Here is a 25274-nt window from a genome sequence, read left to right as displayed (position 1 = left end):
GAATTCCTCAGCCAGCATGGGAATTCTCGGAGTTGAAGCCAGCACATTGCAAAGCTAATGGGGTTGAAAAACGGATCATAGTTCAAACATGTGGCTTCTGTGGCAGAAGGAGGGTCAAATCCTTTTCCACACGGCCTTGTTTTGTTCCAGGCGACAGATGTCTGCTTCATACAGGTGAATAAAGGCAAAGGTAAAAGTTCCCTCGCACATATGTGCTAGTCGTTCCGGAGTCTAGGGGGCAGTGGTCATCTCCGTTTCAAAGCCAAAGAGCCAGCACTGGCCGAAGACGTCTCCATGGTAATATGGCCGGCATCAGTGGTGAAATGTAAAATTTGTTACTACTGGTTCTCTGGGCGTGGCTTGGTGGTGGTGGTGGTAATGTGACTGGATGGGCGTGGCCAACTTTTTTTTTTTAACTTTTAAAAGCATTTTTAAAAATGCTTTTAAAAGCCTGACGATCCCAGGCTTGAGTTGCCTGATCGGCAGAGGCTTTTTTTCTTTTAAAAACATTCGGCTGAAGAGGTTGTAGAAAAAATGCTTTTAAAAGCCTCCGACAATCCCAGCTGAGCCGCACAATCATCAGAGGCTTTTAAAAAAACTTTTAAAAGCATTTTTTCCGCCGAAGAGGTTGTAGAAAAAATGTTTTTAAAAATAAAAAAAAAGCCTCTGATGATCGCGTGGCTCAGCTGGGCATGGGGGGGGCAGGGATTTTTGCTACCGGTTCTCCAAACCACCCACCTCCAACGCTACTGAATTGGGCGATCCGGCCCGAATCGGGAGCATTTCACCCCTGGCTGGCATGACTAAACGCCAAAGGCACATGGAACGCTGTTACCTTTCCACCAAAGGTGGTCCCTATTTTTCTACTTGCATTTTTTACGTGCTTTTGAACTGCTAGGTTGGCAGAAGCTGGGACAAGTAATGGGAGCTCACCCTATTACGTGGCACTAGGAATTCGAACCACTGAACTGCCGACCTTTCAATCGACAAGCTGAGTGTCTTAGCCACTAAGCCACCATGTCCCTTTGTGAATACTGATGAATACCAGTTGTATTCACAAGTGAATATTGTGGCATTAATGTGTAGAAAAAGTGTTGGCTGGAACCAGAATAAATATCATAATACACTTACCCAAACAATTTAACCAGGTGTAATTTGCCATGTTATCAGTCATATTCTTTTTTTAGGCTTTGTACTAAAGAGTCCAACAAAATCTCTTTTGAGAAATTTCATTAATGTTTTGGTTTCTTGTCCAATCTTCTTCCATTATACATTCAAATACTACTTTCAACTGTTTTGCTTGATGATGTTTTATGACCAATGGAAACACAAAATAACTGTGATTATAGAAGAATGTGTCGTACGGTATCCCTGCATTTGATAAACATTCTTCTGTTTCTGCTAAAGAAAACTGCAGACAAAAATATTTCCCTTTCCTCATTTTGTTATGTTCTTACTTTGTTATCAGGGCGTACAATCTCATGACTGTCAGCTCTCACAATAACTCCACGATTGTAGATCACTCCATCACTCCACTCAAGATCCTTGTAGTGCGTGATTTCAACTGATAGTTTTAGGTTGGGGAATTTGCTGGGAGAGCCTTCCAAATGCCAGCTTGAAGCTGTACACATTATGAGACTCAAGTGTACTTGTATGACATCAGGGCAAAACCATTTGTCAAGATCAAAGCAAATATTTAGGGGAAGGCGAGGAGTTGAGAGGAGAAAGATTCATGATGATCAGAAAGAACAATTAATCAACGGAAAGGCTTGCCTCCGAAAGTTGTGGGTGCTCCACCACTGGAGGTTTTTAAAAAGAGATTGAACAGCTTTTTTGTCAGAAATAGTATAGGGTCTCTTGGCCAAGCAGATCTCCAAGGTCCCTTCCATCTCTGTTATTCTGTATTATGAGCTGTTGAGTAATTAAGTAAATGCTCTGTCTTACACATTGGCAATAAAAATCAGAACACCAAATACAAATTGGGCGGATACGACCTCGTAGACGACCCTCATTCTGTCAAGGACCTTGGAGTACTCATCACAAACGATCTAACTGCAATAGCATTGCCAAAAAGGCATTAAGAGTAGTTAATCTAATCTTGTGAAGCTTCTTCTCCGGTAACATTGTACTGTTAACTAGAGCATACAAAATCTTTGCTAGACCCATTCTCGAATACAGCTCGTCTTCCTGGAATCCGCATTGTATATTGGACTTTAATACAATTGAGCAAGTCCAGAGGTATTTCACGAGAAGAGTCCTTTCACTCCGCTACTCACAACAGAATACCTTATGCCACCAGGCTTGAAATTTTGGGCTTGGACAACCTAGAACTACGCCTACTATGGTCTGACCTAAGCCTAGTACACAAAATTATCTGCTACAACGTCCTACCTGTCAATGACTACTTCAGCTTCAACTACAATAATACACTAGCACAAAATAGATACAAAGTCAAGGTAAACCGCTCCAAACTCGAGTGCAGAAAATACGACTTCAGCAATAGAGTGGTCAATGCCTGGAATACACTACCTGACTCTGTTGTTAAATCCTCAAACTCCCACAACTTTAACCTTAAACTGTCTACTGTTGACCTCACCCCATTCCTAAGAGGTCTGCATAAGCGCATGCCTTCTGTTCCTGTCCTACTGTCCCCATTTATTCGTACCCATTTCCTGTGTTCATGTCCATATTTGTACTTGAAACTGTTATCTCATACATGTTTGACAAACTAACTAAAATAAATAAATAAGTCATATGAACACAATACAACCAGACCACTTAGATCAATGGTCTAAGACATCTGTTTTATTGTCTCTGCAAACTGATATTTTCCTGGCTGTGACCCTACAACTGTTCTGCCCCCATGACCTTGGTGATTACCCTATATGAAGAATACTAAAAGTTTGTTTGCTCTAAAATGATTCTTATTGCATTCAGTAGCAATAAGCAATTGTTCACATCTGATGCAAAATAACAGTAAGCTGGTGATGACATCATGCAAATGCTATGAATACAAATTGGTGTCATAACAACTGATAGAAATGGTATCATTCCATTCCTGTCATTATCTGACCTCCCCTTTATCCCCTTCATTGTGTTTTCTTACACTTATATATATAGATCTTCAAGTCAGTAAAATTTTTTAAAATATGCTATCCCCAAACCAAAAATATAAACATCTACTGAAGCAGTGAAAATGTAAAATTGTGATTAAACAATTCAGGACACAACAGAAAACCATTTTTTAGCAGATAAAACTCATTGCTTCATATTCACAAGAGTATTAAGAAATTAAAAATTTATTTAATTGAAAATATCAAACGTTGGTCTCTTCTACATTTCTGCTTCACATATTTCCCTACATGTAAGTTTTAGTATTCTTCTAGTTGGGATTTTTTTTTAGTAGAAAAATGTACAATGTTTGATGTGTTCTTCAGTGTCTACCAAAGTGTGCTAGCAAAGACATCTTGCAAACCGTTAGTAGACTGTCATCTAGTGGCAAATAGAAAACTACAATAGTAAATCCATTCAACTTCAGTTTAAGCTTTACATATTAGTGATTTGAGTGTTGTAGGCTGAATCTGTGGGCTTCAAGCTTTCTTTAAAATGTCATATTAATTTGTTGGGCCAGAGAACCGTAATGGATCTGTTTCCAGTAGCAGGAATAAAAGTGTAAATAAATGATCTTTTATTTTCTGGTTTTAGTCATTTTAGACCTACAGGCACTAGCATATAGTATGCTGTCAACTGTGTATCTTTCCTATCTCCGTTAAAAATATAAATGAATTAAGCTAGCTTAGAAAGTTAGAGGCTTAGAGTGGGGCAGTTTGTGTGCATGCTAATGTTTCAACATAGAAAATTACCATGTAAATTGAAAATAAAAATAGCCCATAGAAACTGAGGAGGTGGAATTCTGTAGAGAGCAAATGGATACCCTGAACAGTAAGCCAAAAACACACATAGTATTTTAAGAATGTTATGTAAATTGCAATTTAGAACAGGTGTGGGCAGATACGTGTGGTGTGTGTGCAGATTATCAGCAAGGATGTTGTCAGCAGCAACAAAATGATTTCTGTTTCCTGGAGAATGTTATGAATCAGCAGGAGAATGCAGGAGCTGGAAGACTGTCACTTCTAGTCAGTTCAAGGCTGCAAACAAATTCCTGGTTGTACAGTTCTTTAATTCGGTGTGTATTTTTTACATCAAACCCGATGACTGAAAAAAAAGAGAAAAAAGATCCTACAGGCATGAAGTCTGCTGATGTCTATCTAATCTCTAGCTCTTAGAAGAAAAAAAACCTGTTTGCATAAAAGAAAAATGATTGTGGTTACTGACACAAAACTACTCCGACTTGCATAGAAATTTATATACCCGTTTCCTAATTAACAGTGTGAGTTGAACTGCTTCCTAAAGCATACCATCTTCTTCATCAAAGACTTAGTAGCACATTTGTTGCCTTTCCTTCTTCTTACTCCATCTGTCCTTCCTTAATGACAGTACAATCATCTCTTGACATAGCAGTCAACCCCGTTTAGTGACATTGACTTAATATGAGCCAGATCTAAATTATATCATTTTCGCCCCCTCCTTCCTGATACATCCAGGAGCAGCCGCATGATTTATTCATGTTACACTTCACCAACCCAATGGCGGAAGTGAAACACAACCTCTCCCTATCCATCTCTATTATGGAGATAAGAGCAAGGGAGGATGGCACAATTTCAGGATGGTGTCTTTGAAGAAACAAAGACTTGTTATAGAGTTAAGGCAGAGTCTCTTTGAAGTTTCTCTTATCTTTCATATCCAGATGGACTTTTCTTCTCAGATAAACTTACAAACCCCTTCACACTCACTTTTCCAGTCCCTCACATTCCCTTTGTTCCTGGTCAACCTCTTCTACTATGCTATTTGTTTAAATAAGAGCTTGACATGGTCCATGTGAATTGGAAAGAGAATCACTTTGTATATAAGTCTTGAAGTTAAATAGGATAATAAATTGAAGTAGTGTTGATAATGAAATGCTGGGATCAGTTCTGTACAGAGGAATCCACAGCTCAGCGATTGGAAATTATAGAAAACAAAAAGAAGTTTTAAACAAAAGTGCTGTTCCAAGTTTTTCCACACTTTGATTTGTTATAATACAATGTAATTTAAGAAAAACAAAACAAAGATTCCTGACAAAGCCTTGGTATTATGCCCTCAATTGGATGCAACAGAGGCAGTGTAGGCATCAGTAACGAGCAGACTTCGTGCAGTATTATCCTCTGCCAACTCAAGGATGGAGGGAAAAACTTTACAATTCAAGAGAAGTGAAAGGACATCTAACTTTTATAGCCTTGCAAAAATCCAGTCTAGTTGCAAAGCTTTGGCCACCAGAATAAGAATTAAAATCAGGTTTTTGTTGCTCAGATTTAATTCAGAAGCCGGAGGCCTTCTATAAAAGTGTCTTCATGAAAGCGATGGTCTTAAGAAAATACAATAGAAACATTATAAACAAATTATAAATCTCAATTAAAGATTTATAAATGCTGATATATTACATTGCAGCAAGGCAATACATCAGCATTTGTAATAGTCCAGGAAGAAAAATTCAAACCAAGAAACCTCAAACTATTATTGTTTCAAAGAAAACCTAATACATTATGCCCAAATGTCGACTCAGAATTGAAGGTTTGAATTTTAATAATGACCTTCCATCTGATTCAGATTCAATATTTAATCTTATTTTGAACAGAAAACAAGTCTCTCTAGTTTCAACATTCATTATCTTTTTTGAGAAGTTTCTGTAATGTTTAAATGGTATTTCAGAAGATGCCTCTCCATATTATCTGAAGAGCAACTAGGAGAAAATAATGACTTGTTAAGAAAGCATCAGAATTTGACAAAAGATTGTTTAATGAGGTATTCAGCAGGGTAGTAAAAAGTTGTATATTTTATTTTATTTTTTTGTAAAAAAAATTTACACATGCAGACTAAAACCAGTGTAAGAAAGTACCCACCATTATCTTAAACAAATAACTATACTTAAATAGAAATGTCTGCAATATGTTTGTATAAAAATAAGATACATTTGTACAGAAACAGATCTCCAGTTTTCATATTGATACCACAATCCTAAACACATACAATTTAACCTGATTATTGTTTCAAATTAGATGATACTGCTAAGGTATTTTATGTGCAAAAATTCAACATTTTTTTTTGAACGTCGTGACTTACATTCTGGACATACTGGGTTTCAAATTGAATCGTAATTGACTTCAAGTTTCAAAGAGTCCCATACCTTGTATAACATCCAAACAAAGGTAACAACCCACATTCAGCGCCTGTGCCTGCTATGTCCTGAACGGCCAGCACCATGGTGCTTGCTTTTATGTGATCTCTCAAATGAACGAGACCTTTCTCGCCTGTCTCTGTGGTGTCCTCGCTCGTGTCTATGTTTTTTAACAAGGTCTGAATGGTCCCTAGATTTGCTCTGAGAACGTGAACGAGACTTTTTTCGCTTGTGACTGTGTCTATTTACTCCTTTCAGTTCTTCTCTGCTGTGCTTTGGTTTTAGATGGGGTGATCCATGATTATGGTGTCTTCGAGGACTGCCACTGTGACTACGTGATCTGCTTCTGGATCTTGAGCTGTAGGTTCCCGAGAGACTCCGTCTATTGTTGTAACTTAAAACACAACGTTATGACCTTTCAGCTTGTTATGCAAAATACAGCACCGAATTACCTACTGCTCATATTTTGTTAAACATTATTGTTTACGTTACTGAAATTACTTCTACCAGGCTACTCCTATTATATTTGTTTGCATACAACAAAATAGAAAATTAGGAAATCTAGTCTGCTAGAGTTTGATATGCAAAACTCTACTGAATATTGTGCTATCATTTATGAGAGAATACCACTGCTACAGAGGATCTAGAAAAATATTGTGTATTTCATACATTTCTTTTTAGGGCACTCAATTCAGCTTTCAACCCTGCAGTGAAACTTTATGAGTGTGTAGGAGATCAAAATGTAAGATAATTTGCAGCAAAATTTATTTGAACAACTTCAGTTAGCTAGGAAAAAGGGCACTGCTGGCAGGGTGCCTGAAGTAGCATGGCATAGCCTTTTAGGCTTATATACTGCCCCATGGTCTTTACAGCACTCTGGGCAGTCTATAATGTATAAGTATTATTTGCATACTGCTCCCAACAGTCTGGGTCCTCCTTTTACTGATCTTTGAAGAATGGAAAGCTGAGTCAACCTTGAGCCCCATAGGGATCAAACTCCAGGCTGTAGGCAGTTTGCCTGCAATTCTGTACTTTAATAATTGCACCACCAGGGCTCCTAAGTAGGAAAGAAAGGTACCAGGGAAATTGGGAGTTGACGTGCTGGCCAATATTTAGTGCTTGCAGCCCAAGCTACTGGTAATGGCAAGGAGGGGACAGGGAATGGAAAGCACTGGGAAAAATGATGGTTGCACTAGAATACAGGGCACGCTGATGAGTGGGGAAAAAGGTGTGAGATACACCTGCCTTGCCCTATTTGTCTGTGTTGATACCTTCAGACAGTACATTTTTTTTTTATCTGAAAATCAAATTGTGCTGGGTTTTAGATCTCAGCTGCAACCCTCCTGGAATGCTTCAGTTGAATTTACAAAACACTGATCTGTTGATTTGCAGGCCCAAAATCGGAATGAGACTCCAAATCGTTCTCAAAGCATTCACAACATGAATACATTACACACACTGTTAAAACTAACCTTCCTAAAGTACTATGCAGTAAAATAAAAGTACCTTTTGAATAAAATTGTAATATATGAAGTAATCATTTTTTAAAAATACTTACTGTCTCCTTGGAGAATGAGACCTGGATCGTGATTTTGTTCTTGACTTTGATCGGCTACCACTTCTGCTGCTTCTGCTTCGCTTGCTCTCTTTTCTCATTCTGGTAAGGGGAAAAAAAGGAATTAATTACTACATAGGCTGCAACAATTAAGTTGCTTTAACTGAATTAGCATGGGACCAAACTTATTACAAGACTGTTACTTCTAAGTATGAGGAAAATAATTTGTGCTGAAATCATTCATCAGAGTAGAGAACAGCTGGTTTTGAGAGGTTCATGTCGTAACCTAAACCCAAGTTTCAACTGGTTCCGTCCATGTATGTAATGAAAAAGAGGTCCAAACTTAGTTTTTCTAGATAGGTGAGGTAGAAAAAAGCCAAGGATGTTAGAGGCCGAACAGAAGGGAGGAAAAATCTGAGATGATGAGCAGAAGTGCATGATGTAGAGCTATGCCATGCTAGAATCTGTTGGAGGAAGAGAACAGAGACAACTAATCTACTTGTCTAAAATAAGATTCTGGGATCACTCAGAATTTTGTTTTGCATGATATATAATATAATAAATATAATATAATATAATATAATATAATATAATATAATATAATATAATATAATATAATATAATATAATATAATATAATATAATAAATATAATATAATATAATATAATATAATATTTAATATCATAATAATATTTAATTAACTCAATAATGGTTTCTATTTTACCATAATTGAACAGTTGGGCAAAACTTGTGAAATACAATGATTTGTCCCAGCTTTGGAAAAAAAATGTTATTTCTGTTTTGTGCAAACCCCATCACTTACCCATTATAAGGACTTTTGGAAACCATCTGCCTGTCTTCTGGTTCTTTTTTGATAATTTTTGCATTAATACACACTGGAGATTTTTCTTCTGTTTTTATTTCTCTTGGAGATGCTAAGAAATAAAATAATCCAAAGTAAATATCCTTTTTCTGTAACCAGTAACTAGATTCTAATTATCAGCTACCATTAACTTAATTTTTCCTGGTTTAAAACATTGACATCTAACCCCTTAAAAATATGACTAGCCTTCCCTTTCTGAAAATTTAAAATCAGTAGCTTCCAAAGAAGCCTCTCCCAAACAAATTGGATTCCTATTATTTGAAATAAATGATATCAGTATTTTCAAGGTAACATAGGTTTGTGAACCTGTTGGAAGTTTCAGTATTTTTTCATAAATATGATTTAAAATGTGATCTATTCTCCACATAAACCCTGAAACTAGATAAAATGAAGCCAATTAAACATGAGTCAAAAACAGTATCTCCATTTATTTAAGAAAACTGTCCAAAGCTAGATATATATGTGCGACAAAAGTATGTGAACCTCTAGAATTATCAGTTTATTTGAAGCAGAAATTAGTCAGGTATTTCAGTCAATAGAATGAATCAAGTATGAATGTGAGAGGTCCTACCCTATTTAAAGAACAGAATTCTTGGTACTCAATAGTGAAGTCTGATTATCACAACACAGGTACATGGGAGTGTATAATGGCTTGAACAGGTTATCAAACTATTTCTAAAGAGTTCAGACTCCATCAATCCACTGTGAGGCAGATTGTCTTCAAATTCAAAACCATTGTTAACTTCCCCAGTAATGGTTGGCTAACCAAGATCACAACAAAAGCAAGGCATGTAATACTCCAGGAGATCTCAAAATAATTCTAGACTAACAGAGTCAGCATATTGCCCCCAACAATTTGAGTCCTCATTTTACCCACCTTGGAAGGATGGAAGGCTGAGTCAACCTTGAGTCTGGTGAGATTTGAACTGCCAAATTGCATGTAGCTGGCAGTCAGCAGAAGTAGCCTGCGATACGGCACTCTAACCACTGCGCCACCATGGCTCATAAGAACCTTATCCCATTTGGGAAACATGGTCAAAGCACACAAGTTATACGACTAAAGGATGGTTAAAGCACAAGAAAGTTAAATGTTTTAGAATAGGCAAACCAAAGCCCTGACTTTAATCCTATAGAAATGTGTGAAGGATTAGAAGTGGGAGGCTCCTGTGAGGAAGCCCACCAATGTCCCCCAGTTGATACTGTTCTGTAAGGAGGATTGAGATAAACTTCCTGCAAGCCAATTTGCAGGACTGAGCAACAGTAATAGAAAATATTTAGTTGCCGTTATTGCTGATTAAGGGAGAACACAGCAATTACCAATAGCAACATACTTTTGCCACAAACAAATATGGATAATTTTCAAGTTTGTTTTTAGCTTATTTATTTAACCGAGTTCTCTTCATCTTGCTTTTAGCACTTGTGCAGAGCAGAGGTCATATTTTAGGTTTCATTTACACAGAAATATTGAAAGTTTAAAAGGATTCACAAATTTTTAAGCACTACCATATGTTAACTTAATTATTGTAAGGACCATTGGGTAGATTCTATTTTCACATCCATGCTTTCCAAAATGCTTACATATTTTCATTTTCATTTCATTTTCATTTTATTAGATTTCTATACCGCCCTACTCCCGAAGGACTCAGGGCGGTGCACAGCCAAACAATAAAAACACATACAATACAAAATTTAAAAAATAGAATAAAATCAAATTAAATAATTTTGGCCCCGACAAATTTAAAACCCCAAACTTTTAAAACCAATTTAAAATTGAATATATAAAATACTAAGAGATATTTAAAATTTTAAAAATCTTTTATAAGAGAGGGGGAAAATTAGGCCAGGCCGGCCTGGTGAAATAGTAAGGTCTTTAAGGCGCGGCGGAAGGTGCGCAGATCCTTCCACAAGTCAACTTGTGTTTTGTATTCCCCAAGCTGGCCATTTAGAAAGGAGTTGCTAAACATTAGGAATATGACAAATAATTGATGCACAAACAATTTCAAAACATGCATGCTGGATTCAAATACAGAATAAGACAAAATAGGAAAAAGGAGTCAAGGATATAATGAAGCAGCTAAGACGGGGCAGGGAAGGAGGACAACTGAGTAGACTACCAGGGAAGATGGTGAATTATGTTGTGCTGCAAAACTGAAAATTGGAGGGCCTGGCAGGCTGGTAAGGTATGCTATGCTGACAGCTATTGAAGAGGGATAGACTAATATTCTAGAATGGATGGTAGAGCTTCCAGAACACAATGCACCTGTTGAGTTTGAAGCAAAACAGTTTTTAGCAGGTTTAAAAAAAAAAACAAAACTGCACACCTTTGTTAAGTATATAATGGCTGCAACATTTGAGGAGCAAGGATTCAGGGACTTAGTAAGTCCTATTATCCTATTCAATAGGTTTCAGAACATAGATACTTAACTACCAAATACTGTGACAAAAGCTGATTACATTATTTTGCTTGATCATTACAGCAACTTTGGAAGCAATATGTAATTAAAAAGCATAAAATCTGGAGTTGATTGTGGCTGCACATAGTCAAAATGGCAATGACTAGTAAATAAAACTTACAGGGCTTGGAAGCAGGTGAAAAACCTCCCAATGTTGAAAGAGCTGGAGTTCCATCTGGATTTAATCCTTTGGCTTTTAATTTAGCTTCCTGTAGAGCCATTTTTCTTTTTTCTACTTCCTTATCAAGCAATTCATAATTAGGCTGTAAAAACATGAGTCCAAAAATCAGTTCATACCAAAATGGATACATAGATCAGCTTGTTGTACTCTTAACATTCCTTTCTAACAGTGAAATTTAGGTGGCAGAAACATATTTGTGAATTAAAATGATCCATAAATCAGCAAACTACCGTATTTTTCAGAGTATAAGAGAGGGTGAAAATCTGGGTGCGTCTTATACTCTGAACGTAGCCCTGCCCAGCCTCGCAAACAGAGATTTCAGAGGCTGAAAGAAGCCTCTGAAAGAAGCTTCAGAAAAAAAGCCTCTGAAAGGCTTTTATGTAAAATAATATGGCAAGCAACAAAAGAAGAATCAGTAAAGGTTCTAACCAAACTATGTTAACGAATCTGGAGAATGACACAATAACCATCAGATCTTAAGCAGAGGTTAATTTACATACCAATACCAAAGAAAGAGATTGAACAGAGTACAGATAGTCCTTCAGAATAAAAGCCTCTGAAAGAAGCTTCAGAATAAAAGCCTCTGAAAGAAGCTTCAGAAAAAAAGCTTTTTTTTTCTGAAGCTGTTTCAGAGGCAGGAAAAAAAGCAAGGCACAGAGCTTACAACCAACTAACCTGTTGCTAAAATTCACCTCTGGAAACAGCTGATTGGTGGTATTCGGGGAGGCAGATCTGTCAAGTATTTGCAAGCCACTGGCACATGTGTCATAGACACCAGTGGAGGCAGAGAGTGTCTCCACCCCTATGTGGAAAGGAGGTGCTTACCCTGAGTATAAAACCCCCTCCAACCTTTTCCACCTTGCTCTCTCTCTCTTCTTGCGTTTGTTCATGAGACTTGATCTCTGATCAGGGTAGTCACACACTGTGTGCCCCCTATCCTATAATGAATACTGAGACAGCCTTTGTACATAGCTAATATGCTTTATTATATGAATAAATACATTTAAGACATTTATTCATGCACCTGCCTCTGAACTCTTCTATGCTCCTGGGTGTTTTTATGATCCCAATTCCACAAGATCCACCCACCAATCAGCTTTTTTCTTATTTTCCTCCCCAAAAACTAAGGTGCATCTTATACTCCTGTGCATCTTATACTCCGAAAAATACGGTATATAAAAAGTTAACTTAAGCTGGATGACAGAAAAAGAAGCTGACCACAAAAGGCCCCTGACATTAAAAATATTGACTCATTCTTTCTGTGTTGGAGATGGAATAAATGTGAAGTTCTTTGATAGATGTCATAGGGATGTCCACTTATAACTCATTATTAGTTAGACATTATTATTATGGTGACCTAGTTCTTCGATGGCAACTAAGAGTTCAAATTGTTAAAATTTTATTAAATTGTATTTACTAAATTTAAAATATTTTAATCTATAAGGACCTTTTATCTCTAACTTGTTTGTTGAGAAAAAAAAAATGACCATATAGTCATGGAAGAATGCATGTGTTCTAGATTCTAATTGTTGGCTTAACATCTGTCAATTCCCAGCCTTTGAATCATATGTGTAGTAAAGATAGGTAAGACTGGACAATATCATTCTGTATGGACTAGGTATAATTCATTTTATTTGCTCTTGTGTTAATTTTGTTCCTGTTTCTTTGGTTTTTCTTCTTCTCCAGATGATTTAGTACATTTTTACTTTGTTTCAGTATAAAGCTTTTCAACATAGTAAATTAGGTTTTTTTAAAAAACTACAAGTCTTTTCTACAGTAGTAGATTCACTATTACTACTTCCCTTTTCTTGAAATTATCCCCAAGTCTCCATATTTGCTGACTGGAGCTACCAAAACTAACAAATACACAACTGGAATGCATATGGTAAGGGCAATGGCTACACTGTAATATTTGTAATGCCATTTATATATATATATATACAAAACATTACCTTTTTCCTAGTGTAAAGCTTAAGTGTTGTTAAACATATCTCCTGAATGTCTTCTTCAGTAGTTCCAAAAAGCAAAAACCAATGAGGACGGTTAGGTAAAGGAATCTAGAAGACAAAATGTTACCAAAAAAGTTGCAAATTTATTTTTTCCAATTAATTAATAATTAATTATTAACAATGAATTAATAATTAATTAATTAATGAATTAATAATGAATTAATCTGAAGAGTCTGAAAGGACCCGACGGATTTCTCAAAATGTAGGGCCTTTTATCTCCTATTGACATTAACTTCCAAGGGAGTTCATACTGAAAATCTATACATGTAATGTTTTCATTATTCATTAAATAAATTTATATAGCTGCCCAACTTAAGTCATGGTGACTCTGAGCAGTTTATAGGAATAAAACCTCAAATACAAAATCCAATCCACCCATACATTCAACGACATTTAAACAAGCCATTTGATGAGCTCCATATCAACCTAGGATCCCCAGGCCCACTGGCAAAATTATGTCTTCAGGGCCTTTTGGAGGAGTATCAAGATGGAGGCCAGTCTTAACTCTGCTGGGGAAAAAGAAAAAGCCCTTCTTCTTGATCTCACTAGGAGGATTTCTTTGATGGAGGAGATCCATAAAATACCCACTCTTGCTAATCTGATGGGTCAGGTGATATAACTGGGAAAAAACAGTCCTTCAAGTAACAAGCCATGTAGGGCTCTAAAAGCAATAACTAGTGCCTTAAATTGAACTCGGGACCAAATCAGCAACCAATGCAGCTTCCCCAAGAGAAGTGACACATATTACAAAACTAGATTTACACATAATAACGCAGACTACAGTATTTTGAACCAACTGAAGTTTCTAGGTACATTTTAAGGGCACCCTCATTTGTATGGGATTCCAACTCCTTTGGGATTGGATTCCATTCGGTTAATCCCCATTATAGTTCATAGAATCAATATAAAAAATTGAAAATATACAAAAGCTATGAGCAAAGGAGAAAGACAAATACTTACTTGAAGAGCTCTAGCAGCCAGATAGATGCAAGCACAAGCTATTGTTTCTGGTTGAAATCGAACAAATACATTGGTTCGAAGAGTGTCATTCATGTAATTCCTGAAAAATATAAACCTCAATGTGTTTCCTGTTTAAGAGATACCATGAAATCAAGCAAAGAAAGTTGGAGACTCAATCTACTTTATTATTTTTTCTTTTATTTCAGTAATTTAGGTTCCCATTTGTCAAAGAATCTGCCATAAAGACAAAATGCCTCAAATGCCCCTGGACCACTGTAACACAGGCTCTTTTTATCTCTCTAGAACCCCATGAAAGTACAAGCTGAGTTTTGAGTTCAGTCTTTACTATTATAATGCGGGGCACCTCAACACAAAAGGCTTAATAAAACTTTATGCAATTTTTTTTAGTATTCTTGGAAGTGTCCATCAACTAAACTTTAGCTCCAAAATTATTAATTCATGTGACCAATTTTTTTTTAAAATCACTGTATTGTGTATTGTTACTGATCTGTTAATTTCATACAGATTAACATGATCTACAGCAAATTTGTAGCAATCAAAAATTAAACTTATTACACTACAAAAATAATTTACATCCCATTACATTGAAAGGATTGATATAAGCATAAGTTTTAGTCTACTATGGATCTCAACCAGGTTCGATTTAACATTCTGTATTTACAATTACTTTTAGACCATCTGTGAGGCCAGAAATAGATTTGAATGATAGCTGTACACATATTTCTATAGGTACAATATAAAATTGCAGGTTAACAATTTAAACATTTCTTACAATGCAATAGTCACTCCTAATCTAGAACTAAGTAATGAAGTATTTTTCTAAACCTAGCAGGTAACTTCCAAACATGCGTACAGCCCTATTGTGAATTTTCTGTGTGGAAAACTTCACTCATCAATATGCCTATGAGACATGTGCTAGCTTTTGGCATGCACAGAGGAAAATAATCCCCCAATTAGGCAACCTCCCCCCCCAAATAAATAGATACTTGGAGGATAGAATTAAAGCTTATATGATTTACCTTAATAGGTAATGTCATAAGCACATTAACTAGGACAACAAGTATACATTTCATGATTATGTATATTGAATAGGTAGTTCTAGAATCAAATATACAAATCCTTTTGACACCCCGACAGAACTAGAAGATGCTGCCCGCTGGATATGGACCACTTCAGTAAATCTCGGCTGAGAGCTTGCACTGGATTGACTGGAGAGAGAGGCAGCCAATCAGGCCATCCTCAGATCATGAGCTGTGGTGCAGAGGGCAGAGTTCTATGACTTACCATCGGGGACTACCCTTTAATTAAAGAGTAGAAAAAAGAAAAAAGTTAAATTGAGTTCTCCAAGGAAATGCATTATTGAAAGCCATGAAAATAGTAAGCAGAAAACAAGCAGCAGCACACACCGCAAGATTTTGCTTTGTCTTTTGGTTTTTTAACTTACAGTTCATTACTTGGTATTTGGACATCGAGCTTGTTTTTTTTTTCTGCTACTATTTTTCTGGCTAAGAAAGATAAAACAAGAAGGAAATAACTTACCAGGCTGTCTGGACGAGAGTTTGATTACGTTCACATTCTAAGACTTGCAAGTACATAACAATGATCTGAGGGATGAAAAACAAACAAGAAACATGTATTAAATCAGTTATTGAAATAATTAACACATTTTATGTGTTATACTTTGAGCATAAATCAATCATAATTAGATTTAAAGTTTTCTAGCAGCTTCTGAAAAATCAAAACTACCCTTTCTACTGGTTACAAGTGTTATCTTTTTTTGAAGAAGGCATTTATACTTATGCTATAGTAGTGCAAATTTAAAAAAAAAACCTTTACCTTCTCCATCATTATGAAAATACACAGAATTTAATATTGAAAAGCAAACACTTATGAAGACTCACCTTATGTGGATGCTTGACATGAACACAAAATCCCAATTCCTTCAGCACCCTCCTTTCTGCTTTGATTACTTGATTTTTGGTGCTTATGTAGTTCTGATCAAGTATCAATGGGCTTGGAGTCCTACAGTTTGTAAGAGATAGAGTCAAAACGCTTTTCTATATCGAAGACAGCAGCTTCTCTGTTTTCCCTTTCCAACCAACTAATGGCAACAGAAACCAGATTCTGAACTCCTGCAAACAAGTTTAAGCTTTAATCTTGTGCTGTCCAAGTTAACTAAAAGTCATTACCTAAAATTTTATTTACCTGTAAATATTTGAAATGAGACATTTGAAAGATACTTCATTAAAAAGACAGTTCAGCTACAAGACAAAAGAGTTCCAACAGTTTCTCAGGGAAAGTTTTCATTATCTGAAAAGGAACTTACTGGTATACACATTTAAATTTCTGCCGCCAGTTTCAACTCTGTAAAATAAATCTGTTATGCATGGGTAAGTAAATGAAAGCCTTTAATATTTTTTCCCTGCTATTCATAGTGAGGAAATATATGCATTGGTCTATATGTATGTAAAGAAGACAGAGAGACATGCACACAATTTCTTCCATTATGAGAAATCATCAAAATCATAAAAAAGTTAGTTAGAATATTTTGGACGTGTGATGTGACACCCAGAAAAATACCGCATATTTCACTTAATCCTCCAAGGAAAGATTGAAGGCGAATAAGGTCTATGCAGAAGATCATCATGGCTTCAAAATCTAAGGGACTGGTTTGGAGAAAACTCAACAGCACTTTTCCCTGCGGCTATATAGGATCACCAACATCCATTGATGGATATGGCACAAGAAGTTTAAAAAGCAATGACAAATTAGAAATCATATTAATTTCTGTATTTCTTCATTTTGTAGAAATGTAGATAGTCTATGATTTTGGATAATTCTCACTTTTTAACAAACTAAAAAAATAAATTAGTGAGTAGAAGAGAAATACTAAAAGTATAAAAATATACTTTCATTGATAGCCATTCAAGCATTAAAATATATATTGTATACAATGCACAAAACAAAATGTTTAGCTTATTATGCAGCCTTGCATATTACTACAATTTTTCCCACTGTTTCCCTATTTGACATTTAGATGGTCAGAGAAATGTACTTTGACACCTTAGAACGTTAGGGATTCTACTTTACTCTGAATTCTAGAACATTTCATATTTAACAAAAAGCTTGGGGAAATTATATTTTCTCCACTGGATTGCAAAAAAAACAACAGAACAAAAACAAAAAAAACCCCACCATGGACTCCGAAAAGGTGGCAACCTCTTACCTTTGTTATTTGATAATAGTGTAATATTCTGAATGGTACCCATTTTTAACTGGACAGAGAGAAAAACAAATCATATTCCTATTTTAATTAGTTATGCAGAGTCAAATGACATCATATCTATCAGATTAGTTTTATAAATATTGTTTGTTTCAAATGCCTTTCATAGTTTAGAACTACAGGACATCTGAGAAATAAAAAATATGGAGAAGTATCATCTCTATGATGTTCCAATTATCTTGCTGGTGTGCAACTTAAACAGGTAAATGTTACTTATTATGGTGCCTGTAGTTATTTGTCCTACTAAATTTTTCTCCAAATTCACATTTTTTTTTTGAGGTATGAACAAGCAAATCTCATCTTCAATTTTATACTTATTTACCTCCTGAAAATGCATGTATTTTCCCAATTTTATTGAACTGCTTCTTACACAAACCTGCAGTTTTATAACCTCAATTAAAGTTCAAACTGTATTTTGACCTAAAATTATGCAGTTTGTTTTTAAGGCAAACAATAAAGCTTTCCAAAAACTATAGAAATATCAACAAGTTTATCTGTAATAAGATTTAAAATCTCTATTTGGGTAGCACTTGGCAAGTGACCATATTCCTTAAGCAAAATCCATAAGTGAATTTCACTTATAAAATAAGCAGTTTGTAATTGTTATGAGAAAGTTCTGATAAGGAGCACAAAACTAGTGTGCAACAACTGAACAACTCCAGGATGTTCCACTCATCCTTTGAAACACGAATAACCCTAGCATGGCATGGAGGGAAATAGAATATTCTAGAGGTTTTTAGATAAATTTGTACATTGGAAGGTATTAGCTATTTGGATGTGGAATGTATTTCAAGATTAAAAGGCTCAATATTTTATTTAATACTATACTATTTAGAAATTTTAACAGAAATACTTTTTATATTTCCTTTCTCTGAAATAAATTCACCAGAGTATAAGGCAAGATAGTTTTTATGGATTTTTATGAGAAATATGTTAATTGAATAATGAGGACAGTTAAAGCACTCATTTTAGAGGGATATATGAGATGAAACAATTGCTCAACTGCTTCCAATATTATTCCACCATTGGAATAAAAGTGATGTGCCCAACTGTAAGATATTTAGACATATCAGAAGATAAATTAAATACATTTTACTGGAAGCAAATTATGAAGCTGAATTATCTAATTATGTGTAAAACCATTACAATGTGAAATATTGTCCTGAACACACAACCAGGGGGTCAAATCATTAACTCAGTATCTCTCTTTCTCAATCTAAATTTATGTGCCATATGTAATTTTAAATTTGCATGTGTCTGTGTACACATACACATACCTACATGCCCAAAGGCACTTTTGCTTGCCTGCATTTACTGCGTAACTTTTAAATCAAATTTTTATACAATCCATCTCCCCCATAAGGAGACTGTCCTTCAATTTTAACTCAGTGCTTGAGTGCTCTGATGAGAACTGTATGACGGCTTACAATTACAGCAGGATACGTAGCAATAGAATTTCGGCTTATATACCGCCCCATAGTGCGCTACATCACTCTCTTGGTAGTTTACAATCTAGAAGCATTATTTGCATATTGCCCCAACAATTCGGCTCCTCATTTTACCAACCTCAGAAGGATGGAAGGCTGAGTCAACCATGAGCCCTGTCAGGATTAAACTCCAGGCTGTGGGCAGTTTATCCACAAAATTCTACTTTAACCACTGTGCCACCAGGGTTTTGTTTATATTTATAGAAATAAACCCTTAGGTCAGTGAGGGGCATTTAGGACCAAAATATATAAAGACAGACACTTAGCTTTAACATCTGTCTGTTATCAAGTCACAGTGTCTCCTATTTTTATATAAGTCTGTTTTATATTTCTCCCTGCTAAGTACCACCTATATACATGTATATGGATTTAGCATCTCTTAAGATTTTGGCTTCTCACATCTTAACCTTCTTTATGTTCCATTTTGCGTATTGTTGATAAAGCACAAAAAAGAAAGTGGAATAATCCATATGCTATAAATTTTAGGAAAGTCACATTCTTAAATCAGAAATGTCTTCTTTGGAATAGTTCTGGTTTGAATAAAAAACGTGGAATTTCCAATACATACATTTTCTGCATTTTCAGTGAATTCCTCACTAAATTTGTTAATGGTAAATGCAAATATTGAATTTATCTAAGAAATTATCTAACATCTAATATTTTATTCTGTAAACTAAACCAATCATATTATCTATTATAACAACACCTTCTAAGGTGCTCATGCAATACTTTAATACCTTAAAATGATGTGACTGGATCTTCACAAGCAAAGCATGTATTTTTTCAATTGCTAAACATGCATATTTACCTTTACTTTACAAATCCTTTTATTTTTCCAAAAACAATTATCTTATTCTAAATGAAACAAAGTACACATTTCCCAGTATCACTGAAAATTTATGCTAATTACATTCTTAAAAATTAATCTGCATATTCAATTGATTTGGGTTTCATGAAGAAAAATACTTGAGTTTTAAAACAATTTGTAGAAAAATATCATTCAATAAAAAGCTACACATTGAGAGTAGTCATTTGTACATAGGAACACTGTTGTAAAGGTGAAATATTCACCACGGACCCTCACATTCAGCAGAATAAATTATTATGAAATAAAGTTATTCAGCACAACACAGATAAGATTTGTAGTTAAAATTCACATATATACACATACATTTTACTAGTTTGCAAAAACCTGGACAGCAAAGATAAAAGCTTAACCCAAGATACAGGAGTTCTTCCAAATTGTTGGTCACCCAACCTGTCAGTCCCCGGTTCCAGTGACCTATTCTGAGAGCACTGGCTTCTCCTTGGGGATTTTCCATACGTCACTCACTGTTGCCATGACGACAGCTTCATCTCTATGAACCACTCCACATCACCCAGGCTTTGGTAAATGTAGCTGGTCGCTGTATAGTCGGTTGCAAGGGAAAAAAGAGCTAAAGTTAATAACGTGTACAACTGATTTGTTTGTAAAATTGTAACACGCACAGAAATATACTTACATCCTGTTAAAAAAAATGAACCTGCATGCCAAATTTTAAGTTTCCATAACCAGATTTGTTGCAGAATTTTCAGAGAATATTTAAATTAGATTAATTAGAAATGTAAATGAAACATAGTTTCCCGATATAACACTGACACCTAAAACAGTATGCCAATGTTTGGAATGTTAGTTTATAAGCTTTGTAAAAAAATTAAAATATATTCAAGTTGTTAAATCAGAACCTAGATAATTAAGTCTTAGACTCACTGGCCATGATATATTTGCTTCACTTGAAATCAAAAGATAGCAGAAAGTGCCCTTTCTGCATTTGCATTCAAAATGAAATTTGCATTGCTTATTTTAAGAAAATACTTGAAAAGTAAATAAGTAAGATTAAGCCACATGTATTTTGCCAATACAGGCAATGAATATTTTTTATTCAGCATAAATAGCTAAATATATCCAAAATATTTATCATGTTAGAATGGCCCACTATCATATAACACAACAACTACTTTTTGGCAACTTCACTAAATTTCAAGGAACCACTGAAATCATCTTTATCACTACTAAATTCACTCAGACAAAATTTATGGATTAAAACAAGGAAACAATCTAGAAACTAAAAGATTTCTTTAAAGATTTCTTAAGCTTTCCAATTTATTTTTAAAAAGCTCCCTAGTTCAAAGCTTATTTTGTATTAAAAGCTGAGCAGTTCCACAACAAAACAGTTCTAAATCAATCATTAAAACACGCAAAAGCATGATGACAAGTCTGGTTCATGTTCCTAGGTTGAGATGGTTTTCAGGTTTCATTTGCTTATGATAATATTAAAACAGGTATCTGCTGTAAATCAAATTGCTGTCAACTGTCCAAACCGATAATATTGCTGCCAACTTGAAAACAATTAAAAGTAGATATTCCAAAGTACTATCTTAGATAAAATCTACTTGGTTCTATAACAATAACTCTATCAATACTTTAACTGGAGTGCAGATTTAATAAGTCACCATAACGAAGTCTGATGCAACATAAACAACAAAACAAGTACCAAGTTAATGCCTTAGACTTCCATCAATTTCTGATCAATTAGTTATTAAACGTTAGACCTCTAACCTTAATTACAGAGGAGTAAACCAGCTAAATAATGGACTATAATCTGGAGACCATTTTTTTTAAAAAAAACATACATTAAGAGACCTGCACAGAAATAATTCAAAGACCCCTCAACCTACTAAAGTAACCCTGGTGCAACTGAAACCTCCACAAGTTTGAGACTACATCGTGTGAGAGTGTACAATTGAACAAAATACACAGGTATGTTTCAGGTAATAAAAAGTGGAGCTTGCCTTACCTTTTTATTCTTAGTTGGCGTAAGTGATGGAAAACGTTGATCACATCTCTTATCCGACGGGGAGCTTCTTCAATTTTGGAAGCAAGATTAATGCAGGCCATAGCCACAATCTGGGGGCGAAAAAAAGCCCATTTTTCTGTGAAAACGGCCTTTGAACCCGACCCTCATATATTATTACAACGCACAAAAACATTCCAAAACACCTTTTTTTATTCCCCCCCCCAAGTCCACCCAGTTTCCCTTTCCCTGATGCCCCCAGAACTCACCTCGAAACTGTGCTTGACGAAGGACTTCGAGTAGAAGAAACGATGGAACAGCACCTGCCCGGTCGCCATCGCCACCTGCGAAGCCAATCCCCAGACGGGGAGGAGAGAAAGATCAGCCATCTCAGGCGCCCGGAGAAAGGCGCATGCGCAAGAGCGCCAGCGCTTAAACCCCCCCCCCCCTTCCTTCTTCCCGGAAGCGGCGACAGAGCTGGGCCTGTCAAGCAAGGCCGAGGTCGCGAATCCGCCGCCATTTTGCGTCAAGCGCCCGTTTCCTTCCCCATCCCCCCTTTTTTCCCCCTTCTCCTGCGTCTCCGGCCTAGTGGGCCTTTCTAACGCCCCGACTTTCCTAACCCTCCGTTCTCCCGTTGGAAAAGTGGAACGGCCGGGATTTCGGGTAGGCCGAGACCAGGCCTTCCCGACCGTCAGTCCCCCCCCCCCACCACACGCCTCCTTAACCCACCACCGCTTTCCCTCCTTTCCCCCCATTTGTTCGGCTCCGGTTGCGCTGACCTGTGGCAGACGAAGGAGTATGCCCGCGGCCTGGATGAGTTCGCAGCCTAGGATCCGGAGGTCGGTTTCATTCTGCAAATCCAGCCCGTCCTGCATGGAAGGAGTCGGCGAGAGCCGCTCCTCGGGGATGAGCGAGTGGTCGATAGTCAGCGACACCTCCGAGTACAACCGGTCGCCGATCAGAATCCCGGCGGGGGGAGGAGGAGGAGGAGGAGGAGGAAGAGAAGGCGGCGGCGCTGAGGAGAGCGGGGCGCCCGCGACGGCAGGAGAAACGTGAGTCCCAGCAGAGGCCATGACGAAGAATCGCGGAACTGAACGCACGTCGACCGCACCCGGAGCCGGCCACGCAGAGACTAGCCCCGTTTGCGCCCGGCCGTCGATGACGCAGCACAGAGCGGTGCACGCTGGGAAAAGAACCCTCGCCGCGCGACCGTGTCTGAAAAGGCAGCGCCGCCCTCCTTTCCCTTGACGTCATTGGCGGTTAGAGAGGAGGGCGGGGGGGGGGCGTCTCCGGGCTATTAATAGCTCAGCTCTAAGCAGGGAGGCAGCGGGGGCATTCGGGTGTTGTTGCCTCAGTGGTAAAGACACAGCTCTGGCAGCGGAGTTTGTCAGCTCCCAGGAGCTCCCATACACATCATGCTGGCTGGGAAATGATGGGAGTTGAAGTTAAGACGTCTTAAGTTACCAAGCTAGAGAAACAGTTGGTGGGGCTTCCATTTCTCTTAGCCCCCTCCCTTCAGTCTACTTGTGATGGGAAAGGTTTGGGGCAGGGGTCTCCAACCTTGGCAACTTTTAAGACTTGTGGACTTCTACACCCAGAATTCCTCAACCAGCAAAGCTAGCTGAGGAATTCTGGGAGTAGAAGTCCACAAGTCTTAAAAGTTGCCAAGGTTGGAGACCCCTGGTCTGGGGCATCATCACTTTTCTATACAACCTGCAAGGAGTCCCAAAAGTGCTTTTTCAGGAGGCAACTGGAACTTCCTTGTTTTTTTCCTTTTGAAGACGTTTCGCTTCTCATCCAAGAAGCTTCTTCAGCTCTGACTGGATGGTGGGGAATAGAAGGATTTATAGTCCTTGCAGACAGCTGGTCATTTGCATCCTTTTAGAGCAGTGTTTCTCAACCTTGGGATTCTGGGTGTTGAAGTCCACCCATCTTCAAGCTACCAAGGTTGAGAAACACTTTTAGAGGGTTGTTGAAGCACTTGGAGGTGTTCCCAGGGTCACCTGAGTAGTGCTAAAAGTTCCTGTAGTCTGCTTTTTTTTCTTCTGGAAATCCGTTCATACCTGCAAGGAGTTTCCACGATGGACAAAAGTCTACAGTCACATAAAAGTGAGATGGACACGAATAAAAATCAATTAGCCAATCAAATAAATAATCAGTTGAGTTCCCATTACAGGTAGTCCTCGACTTACGACCACAATTCAGCCCCAAGTTTATGTGCTAAATGAGAAATTTGCCAAGTGAGTTTTGTCCCATTTTGTGACTTTTCTTTGCCACATTTGTTAAGTGAATGACTGCAGTTGTTAAATTAGTAACACAGTTAAGTGACTTCCCCATTGGCTGGCTTTCCCATTGGTTTAACTTGTCAGAAGGTCGCAAAAGATGGTTGAATGACCCTGAGGCACTGCAACTGTTCTTAAAATGAACCAGTTGTCAAGCATCTGAATGCAAATCGCGTGACCATAGGGATGCTGTAATGGTCATAAATGTGAAAAATGGTCATAAGTCACTTTTCCATTGTAACTTTGAACGGACGCTTAACAAACTCTTGTAAGCGAGGACTATCTGTACTTGCTGCCCCTGTTTTCTACTTGAAAGGACTGGTTGGGCTATAAATGCTAAAAACTCTTCTAGTTTCTAACGCAATAAATTATTTCACTAACTTTATCTCAAAAAGTTTGTAAGCTGAGCATAAGTAAACCACTGACACATATCGCCTTTCTTTTCCGTTTTTCTGGTTTTTAATTTAAACTTTCAGAAAATGTCAGTAAATCAGCATAAGTCATTTTAGTATGTAACTATCATTTCTCTTCTAAAGAAAGCTTTTTGGGATGACAACCATAAAGGAATTTTAGGAGTTAAACTTGCATATTTATATCTGTTGCAAATCTTCATCATATCATGCCTAAGAAAATATTTTTGAAAATCTGTGTTAAGCTTAACTTTGCCACACCATAAATAACTGTGCCACCCAAATCTCAAAGCATATCTTTCTTGCTCCAGTAACCTCCTATACCTTAGTGTCACCCAATATTTTATCCAGACTAGACTATACAAGCAGGAATTTTAAATCAGGTAATCTTAGCTCATCTCTTTCTTTGACATCTTGCCATTTAATTCTTGATTTTTTTTACCTTGCCATATAGAAATATCTTTTTGCTGTTGTTTAAATGGCACATCAGTTGTCAATATTGGTATTGTCTGAAATAGAAATAACATCCCCAAACATTCATCTTACTCAGTGAAATTCTACCCAACAATGACAGTTGTAGTTTGTCCCACCTTAAGAAGTCTTTCTTTAATATCATTCCATACCTTAATATAGATATTTAAC

General features: G+C 36.8%; 1 protein-coding gene across 1 annotated transcript; it reads right to left on the bottom strand.

The window, feature by feature from the left end:
* Positions 1-3283: 3283 nt before the first annotated feature.
* Positions 3284-23092, bottom strand: CCNL1 (cyclin L1). Its single transcript, XM_070944889.1, has 11 exons — positions 22720-23092; positions 22210-22284; positions 21944-22053; positions 16238-16358; positions 15876-15940; positions 14316-14415; positions 13299-13403; positions 11287-11428; positions 8653-8764; positions 7833-7931; positions 3284-6668 (listed from the first exon to the last, which is right to left on the bottom strand). The coding sequence occupies exons 1-11, from the start codon at positions 23011-23013 to the stop codon at positions 6320-6322; spliced, it is 1572 nt and encodes a 523-aa protein (XP_070800990.1). The 5' UTR covers positions 23014-23092; the 3' UTR covers positions 3284-6319.
* Positions 23093-25274: the final 2182 nt, after the last annotated feature.

Source organism: Pituophis catenifer, unplaced genomic scaffold (genome assembly GCF_029215685.1).
Source record: "Pituophis catenifer annectens isolate HBS135680 unplaced genomic scaffold, rPitCat1.0.hap2 SCAF_6, whole genome shotgun sequence".
Taxonomy (NCBI): Eukaryota; Metazoa; Chordata; class Lepidosauria; order Squamata; family Colubridae; genus Pituophis; species Pituophis catenifer.
This window is presented reverse-complemented; position numbering and strand designations above follow the sequence as displayed.

What these genes read in the sequence shown, in the direction of transcription:
- CCNL1 (XM_070944889.1), bottom strand. Translation starts at nt 23,013, where the DNA reads ATGGCCTCTGCTGGGACTCACGTTTCTCCTGCCGTCGCGGGCGCCCCG. An exon ending in ACTCTCGTCCAGACAGCCTG is followed by an intron (nt 14,416 to 15,875) that starts GTAAGTTATTTC and finishes TATATTTTTCAG; the next exon opens with GAATTACATGAATGACACTC. An exon ending in TGGCTGCTAGAGCTCTTCAA is followed by an intron (nt 13,404 to 14,315) that starts GTAAGTATTTGT and finishes TTTGTCTTCTAG; the next exon opens with ATTCCTTTACCTAACCGTCC.